Source organism: Microtus ochrogaster, unplaced genomic scaffold (genome assembly GCF_000317375.1).
Source record: "Microtus ochrogaster isolate Prairie Vole_2 unplaced genomic scaffold, MicOch1.0 UNK27, whole genome shotgun sequence".
In the NCBI taxonomy this organism is placed as follows: Eukaryota; Metazoa; Chordata; class Mammalia; order Rodentia; family Cricetidae; genus Microtus; species Microtus ochrogaster.
This window is the reverse complement of record NW_004949125.1, coordinates 280,299-287,638: the sequence shown is the minus strand read 5'-3', so window position 1 is coordinate 287,638 and position 7,340 is coordinate 280,299. Positions and strand designations below refer to the sequence as shown.

Below are 7,340 nucleotides of genomic sequence, written 5' to 3'. Positions count from 1 at the left end.
GGTGGAGCCCAGATGCGGGCACAAAGCTGATCTCCTCAGAGTTGCCTGGGGTTCCCAGAGTCTACAAAGCTGTGGAGACTGGGCATGGACAACAGCTGGCCAGCTCTTCTGCAGCCCAAACTACATTAGGGAACTGCTGGAAGGGAGGTTGAGGCTCACAAAGGAACGAGACAGCTGGAAGCAAGCCCTTTGGCCTCCCTACCCGAGGCAGCAACACGTGGACCTCCCGTCCAACAGGCCTGGGTCCCTCACCATGCCCAGGCCTCCCCTCGGTGGTTCCTAACTCGGGCCTCTAGGCAGCCAGACCCTGAGAACAAGGTGCCAGCATCAGTGGTCTCCTCCTAGAAATGATGGAGGTAAGGTGACTGATCCAACTGCCCTGTCCAGCTGCATCTGTCTTTGCTCACTTTCCTTCAACAAGCAGACAGGCACAGTGGGGGAGGCTAGAACTGGCAAGCCCAATGTGAAGCTTGGAAGCCAAGAGGCCACTGGCTCAAGGTAGCATGGCCAGAGTTAGAATATGTTCTGCACTCCTGGCTGTGGGCTCTTCCCCAGCCGTGAGCCCTGGGCACTGACCAGCACTGCCTTGCAAGTCCGGAGAATTTAAGATGGACATCTAGTCTCAGGACCACTACACAGGGGACAGGAAAAGGGGGAGACCATGAAACTGGCCTGTAACCTCCTACTAGGTCCTGTAGTCCAGGGGTGTTGAGTGTAAGCTTTTTGAGAGTCTCTCACTGGGGCTTCCCGATTGATTTGGGCACCCTGACTGGCTAGAGAACTCCAGAATCCGCTTATCTCAGTCTCTCTGGTCACTGTGTTCTGTGTTTTTTGCCTGGGTGCTGGGCATCAAACTCAGATCCTCGTGTTTGCATAACAAGCATTACTCTGACTGTACTGAGAAAGGGGCTTCGCCACGTTCCTCTGGGGAGGTGAGTGTGTAGGGTTTACTCACAGCAGCTAGCCAGGTGTAGGGGGCTGTAGGAGGAGATGGACAGGGCAGGCCCTGCAGGCTCACCCTATGGAGTCTCTGTTGCCCTTGGCTGCCCCCTGCAGGCACAGCCAGTCCTGCCCCCTTCCCTGCCGCTGAAAAATACTAGGTCGCTGCACTGCCCAGCTGGTGAGGCATCCCAGTGTCTGGCCTTGATACCCATCACTCCCTGCCGGACAGTGTCCATGCCGCGGCGCCTCAGAAGTGGCAAAGCAAGCCAGAGGTTCAGCCCTGCCAGGGACTGGAGAGAAGAATGGTGGTAGAAAGGACCCATGGGGACAGGAGGAAAGGGATGCGAGGTCATCACACACTCATCTGCAGGCCGTAGTCCCAAGTCTAGCTACACTCTGGCAAGGCTTCCGTCCTTGGAGAGTCCCATAGGCCCCCACAGCCGCCCCCACAGACTTGGGCTTCTCTCCTCTGTCCTTGAAGTGGCCTCGAGGGCCCCAGTGGACCCCTCTTATTGGCTCAGCCTAAGAGGCAGCTGGCCAGGAGGGGCGTGGGGGTGTGGGAAAGGACCTCCCCATCTGTAGACTGGGGACTGGAATGTGCTGAGCAGAGCCCAGCCTAATCCCCCATTCATCCCCTTGAGGCCACTGAGCCATAGCACAGGGCAGCCCCAAAGGGGGGATTGGGAGGGGGAACACAGTCCCAGCATGGTGGACAGTGGATAGATGGTCAGACAGAGCCCCTAAGGCAGGCCAGGGTTCCATAGGACGGCATGTCTCTCTCACCCTTTGAGACAGACGGGCCAGTCTGGGGCTCTGGTGTACTGCAGGGGTCATACCCTTCCTACAAAGATGGGCGCTATGTCCCCGGATGTGTGTAAGACCCAGAAAAGTCACGGTGGCAGAGCCAGACAGACCTGAGGAAGTGTGTGAGGACCCAGAGACCCCACTGAGGACAAACCCAGGGCAAGAGCTCTGCTACTAAGTCGTTCCCAGCTCCCTCTCCAGCAGGGGTAGCCTGACCAGGGAGGGGAAATGGGGCACAGAGGTTCATGTGACCCAGACAAGGCCCCCGGAGGTGGGGCTCCTGTGCCCCGCCCCAGCAGATTCGGCTATATCCCTAGCTGCCTGATCCTCCCCAGGGATCGAGGGCAATGGCATTGCAGGTAGGTAAGATCCGCCGTGTATGCGCGGTATCATGTGCTGGAGAAGAAACGGTGGGGGCATCCAGCAGGCCACCTGGGGAACCTAGGGAACATCTATGTCTTCTCTTCAGATCCCAAGTAGAGGAACTATGGGGGTAAGGTTTCTGGACCACCTCACCCAGAGCAACATCGAGGTGAAGGCCTCGGGCTGGGTGGGAGTGAGTAACCCTGAATAAACAGCACACTTGGAGTGGGGTGGAGGCTGCAGCCCATGGGGCTCTGTTCCCTGTGCTTTGCCTGCAGTTTGAAGCCTTCTGTGCAGGAGGCCTGGCCCCGGGCTGGAGCCTGACAGTACAGGGACATGCAGATGCTGGAGAGGACAAGTAAGCGCCTTCCTCCCTTCCTGGGGCCTTGGTAGGGACCCTCCAGCCACACTGCTGACTCTGAGCTCGCTCCTCCCCAGCAGGTTTGAGATCAACTTCCTAACTGATGCGGGAGACATCGCCTTCCATGTCAAACCCCGATTTTCCAGCGCCACAGTGGTGGGCAACGCCTTCCAGGGAGGACGTTGGGGACAGGAGGAGGTGTCCAGTGTTTTCCCGCTGACCCTGGGAGATCCCTTTGAGGTGATGGGGACTGTGGGAGGAAGGAGAGGTGGGGATGGGGTACCCAAAACCAATGGAGAAGAGGATTGTGGTGGATATTTATGTGGGTTGGTGCAATGGCCTCCCTGCTGGGCCTGGGTGGCCTTCCTTTCCTTAGTTTCCCTATTTATTCACTGGGATGCTTCTCTCTGGCTGCTAATCTTCTTGTGTTGGAGAAAAGGGGGGTCCCCACTTGGGAACTCAGGGTTAGGTAGACCATACTATGCTTTGCCAAGTAGTAGGGCCTCTGGGACTGGGGCCCGGGGTCACCCCTGCTCTCCTCCCCCACCCCTGCAGATGGAGGTGAGCGCAGATGCAGAACACTTCCACATCTACGCCCAGGAACACAAGGTCCTCCAGTTCCCACATCGCCACCGACCACTGGCCGCCATCACCAGAGTGCGGGTACTCAGCGACCATCCACTGGCCCAGGTGGAGCTGGCCAAACGGAGCCTGAGCTGGGGGTAATGTGCCCACCCTGCCCTCCCATACACCTCACCAAGGGGACTCCTATTCGTCTGCACCCCGGGTGGTCACAGTATGCCACCCTCTCTTGGCCTTCCACATCTGTCCCCCACACTCACGCCCAGTCATCCACATCTGGTCAGAGTGAGCGGAGGGAGTTAAGATCAGAACCTTGGACTCTTGCAGGGATGGGGGCTACTGAGCGGACCACAGCCTCCAAGAGCCAGCCTTGGCCACCCCGTGTCCTCTGCCACCTGAAGCCATGTCCTGTGGCTGCAGGGGAGCTGAGGTTTGGTGTGAATGTCCCAGCTTTACCTTCAATAAAATATAAGCAGGTTATAGAGCTGGCTGCTGTGAAGGTGGGGACATGGGGCGGGGCTGTGATGCCAGGGCAGTGGGCTGCCCGAGACCAACGCCCCTTCAGGCACTGCCCAGGCCCCCCCGTTGTCCCTAAGACCCTGGAATCTGGGGTTGGACTTCAGAGGAAAACCTCTGACACTCAGGGTAGAAAGGAGACTCCGGGCAGGGTCTTGAACACATGTTGGGAGAGTTGGCACAGGGCTCTGTCTGGCCCAGAGAAGACATCACTTCAGAGGCCCTCAGGCTTCCTGGAAGCTTCCTCCTCCCCCTGCTTCCCTTTGGAGTCCGTCCTGTTTCTGCACGTCCCACCTGGAAGGGAGACGTGCTCCTGTCCCTGTCGCCTTGTGTGTGTGTGTGTGTGTGTGTGTGTGTGTGTGTGTGTGTGTGTGTGTGTGTGAGACAGCCAGGCATAGGGTTGTGGGAGGAAGGGAGGACCCTGAGGGCCACGGACAGGAACCAGCCTCCAGCCTTCCGGCTCCGCACCTTCCACGTATCTGCTTTCCAGGCTGCCGTGGAAAGCCCATGCCTGCCTGAGAAGGCCAAGCCTTCCGATCACAGCCCAAGAGCTCTCAGGGGCTGGCAAAGGGGTTTCTGGGGCTCACTATGACAGGAGTCCTGGTGTCTTCCACAATGTCAATTAATTTTTTTTTAATATTTATTTATTTATTATATATACAATATTCTGTCTGTGTGTATGTCTACCGGCCAGAAGAGGGCACCAGACCTCATTACAGATGGTTGTGAGCCATCATGTGGTTGCCGGGAATTGAACTCAGGACCTTTGGAAGAGCAGGCAATGCTCTTAACCACTGAGCCATCTCTCCAGCCCCAATGTCAATTAATTTTAAGATGCTAGAATGATATTGTCCTCCACTCATCTCTTACCTGCCCAATTACCAATCTGTATACCCAATTATCTATTGTCCATAGAGTTACACAGATGTATATATGTACATGCACACATGAGCGTATGGCACATGTATAGGTGCACACACCTGAGTTTGTGCATGAGGAGGCCAGAGCAGGACCCATGTCTATCTGCCATCTCTGCCTTATTGCTCTCCCTGGACTGGAAGCTCGCTATTCGGCTAGGCTGCCTGGCCTGAGAGCTCTAGAGATCCATCATCTCTGTCCTGCAGTGCTGGGGTTACAGCCATGTACAGCCATGGCCAACGTTTTACAGTGATGTGGGGATTTGAACACGGGTCTTCATGCTTGCAGAGCAAGCGCTCTTAATCACTGAGTCATCCCCCAGCTTATTATCGTTCTTCGTTCTCTTTAAATATCTGTCTGCAATCTATCCATCTGCTATTTCTCTCTATATCTGTATCATCTATATTTGTAAATCTTATTAGCTAGCTATAATTTATCATATGTCTTTCTATTATGTATTTATCATTTATTATTTACCCTCTATACCTATTGTCTGTATCAGTCATCTTCCTATTTATAGTCTAGGTTTTGGGGGATGGATGAGGAGGTGTTTCGAGCCAGTGTCTCCCTGTGTAGCCCTGACTGTCCTGGAACTTACTCTGTAGACCAGGCTGGCCTTGAACTCATAGATCTGTCTGCCTGTGCCTCCCTAGAGTGTTAGGATTAAAGGCATGCGTCACCACTGTCCGGCAATCTGTAGTCTATTTTATGCTTGTCTATTGGCCTGTCTGTCTGTCTAGCTACCTACCTACCCATCTGTCCACACTTCCTCTCCACCTGGGAACACCCTGAACCCAGCTCTGCCCCAGGGTCTAACCCCAGTACCAGAAGACACTGGGTGGGAATGGGACCTTCTCAGGTGAGTTTGTGTGAAGAAAGTAGTTGGTCAGTGCTGACCCAGGCAGGGAGCAGGAAGGGAAGCCCTGCACTTTGGAATGGTAGCCCAGGTTGAGTCGGAGCTCCACTTCACTCTACGGGGGAAGCCCTGGATCTCTGTCACAGTAAGGCGGAAGAGCCCATGACCCATGGGGTGCCCTGAAGCTTAACTGTGTCAATTCAGGAGATGTGCTGAGTGAGACAGCTACACTCAAGTGCTGTCTAGGGCTTATAGTGGGGAAACTGAGGCTAGGAGCAGGAAGCCAGCAGGAGCCAGGGAGGCACCTGGATCCACAGCTGGGCAGGGTTTACAGAGCTGCTGGCGCCGACCCCCAGGTGAAACAATGGCGGCCCAGACTCCAGCTGTGTGGTTTCCTGTCTCTGCTCATTTCCCTAGCCTGTGTCCTGGCCCAGCTGGCCTGGGCCCCCTTCCTGCCTCCCTTTAGGAGCTCTGGCCTTTGTGTCAGCCCCAAGGGGCTGGGGGCTGTCCACAATGTGTCTTTCTTGGGCAGTCCGTGGCTTTGGTAGAGTGTGGAGAGGGTAGAAGGAGGGGCTACGTATGTGACCCCCCTCAGGCTGCCTGGATTCTGGGACTCTGAGTGCCCCCCAAGGTGGGTGCCTGCTTGCAGTCCCGGGCTCTCACCTCATAGCCTGAGCTGGCTTCTTACTCAATGTCTCTGAGTCTCAGTTTCCCCACAGAGCAAAGCACTGCCTCTTCATCAGCATTACATAGTGCAAGCGTGGACAAGCTGCAGAAGATGCCAGGCTTGTATCTGACAGGGTGGAGAAGCCCGGGGACAGGTTCACAGCAGGACAGCCTGACACAGGTCCACAGGGCCCCCAAAGACTTAGCAAGAGAGGTTAGGTGACCTGTGCTCAAGGTTGCTCAGAAGTGAGAGTGCGCTAGTGAAGAAATTAAGAGCCGGTGTGCACACTCACACACGTCTTTGCTCAATGAACCTGTGTGAGTGAGTACACTCATCTGTGTAAGAACACCACATGCATGCACACCTCCCATGCGCAGACACATCCGTGCACACATGTCTACGTGCATGTACACTCCTCCCTACGGTGTGCACACTCACACACGTCTTTGCTCAATGAACCTGTATGAGTGAGTACACTCATCTGTGTAAGAACACCCACATGCATGCACACCTCCCATGCGCAGACACATCCGTGCACACATGTCTACGTGCATGTACACTCCTCCCTATGCCTCCACCTTGGTCTTCAGTTAAAGGCAACAGTGCATATACCGTTATGGGAGGGTAAATCCTGCTACAAGGGAGGGAGGCCCTTAGTCTCTCCAGCTTTAGAAGGGATTACAAGGAGCTGGGGTCCCAGAGCACCATGCTGCGAGCCTTGCTATCACATCTGCTACAGTTCTCACTGTCCTCCGTGCACAGCACGGGCCCAGCACTACAGCTAGGTCAGCTGAGCAACTTGTTTCCTTGGCTGGATGACACCTCACCCAGGAAGCCTTCCCTGGTCTCCATCCAGCTCCTGTAGTCTAGGTTTTCTGCAAGTGCCACCCTTGTCCAGAGGTCAGAGGCCAGGTCTAAGCGCGGCTGCAACCCAGCTCCACTGAACTCTGGGAATATGTGTTGAATGAAAGAGAGAATGAAAACTTCCCTGGAGGAAAGCCTCACGCCTTGAATGAGCTAGAGTCCTCTCCTGTCCAGGGCCACGGGACTCCAGAAGCGTCTATTGTGAGCATGCACACATACACGCACATGTGCAAGCAATGGGAAGATACTCAGTGCCTTTCCCCTGTGGCTTTGTGGCTCCGGCTTCCTCTCTTTCCAGGATGGCACCTCCTTTCCACCCAGACACTGACCCCAGCTGTGCCCCAGGACCTTTGCATCAGCCTTCTCTGCACTTCCCTTTCTATTTTTAGCCTGGCGGGCTTTTTCATATCATCCCGTCCTTTCGGGGACACAGGACAGGAAACACCCTCCTGTCCTTCTCCCCATAT

General features: G+C 55.4%; 1 protein-coding gene across 1 annotated transcript; it reads left to right on the top strand.

The window, feature by feature from the left end:
- The first annotated feature begins 2,093 nt into the window (after window positions 1-2,093).
- Window positions 2,094-3,514, top strand: Grifin (galectin-related inter-fiber protein). The gene is made up of 5 exons (XM_026789714.1): window positions 2,094-2,105; window positions 2,325-2,467; window positions 2,551-2,710; window positions 3,026-3,192; window positions 3,380-3,514. Exons 1-5 carry the CDS (start codon window positions 2,094-2,096, stop codon window positions 3,393-3,395), a joined length of 498 nt encoding a protein of 165 aa, XP_026645515.1. The 3' UTR covers window positions 3,396-3,514.
- Window positions 3,515-7,340: the final 3,826 nt, after the last annotated feature.

Coding starts and splice junctions, on each gene's coding strand:
- Grifin (XM_026789714.1), top strand. Junction 2,468..2,550: donor GCAGATGCTGGAGAGGACAA/GTAAGCGCCTTC, acceptor CCTCCCCAGCAG/GTTTGAGATCAACTTCCTAA. Junction 2,711..3,025: donor CCCTGGGAGATCCCTTTGAG/GTGATGGGGACT, acceptor CCACCCCTGCAG/ATGGAGGTGAGCGCAGATGC.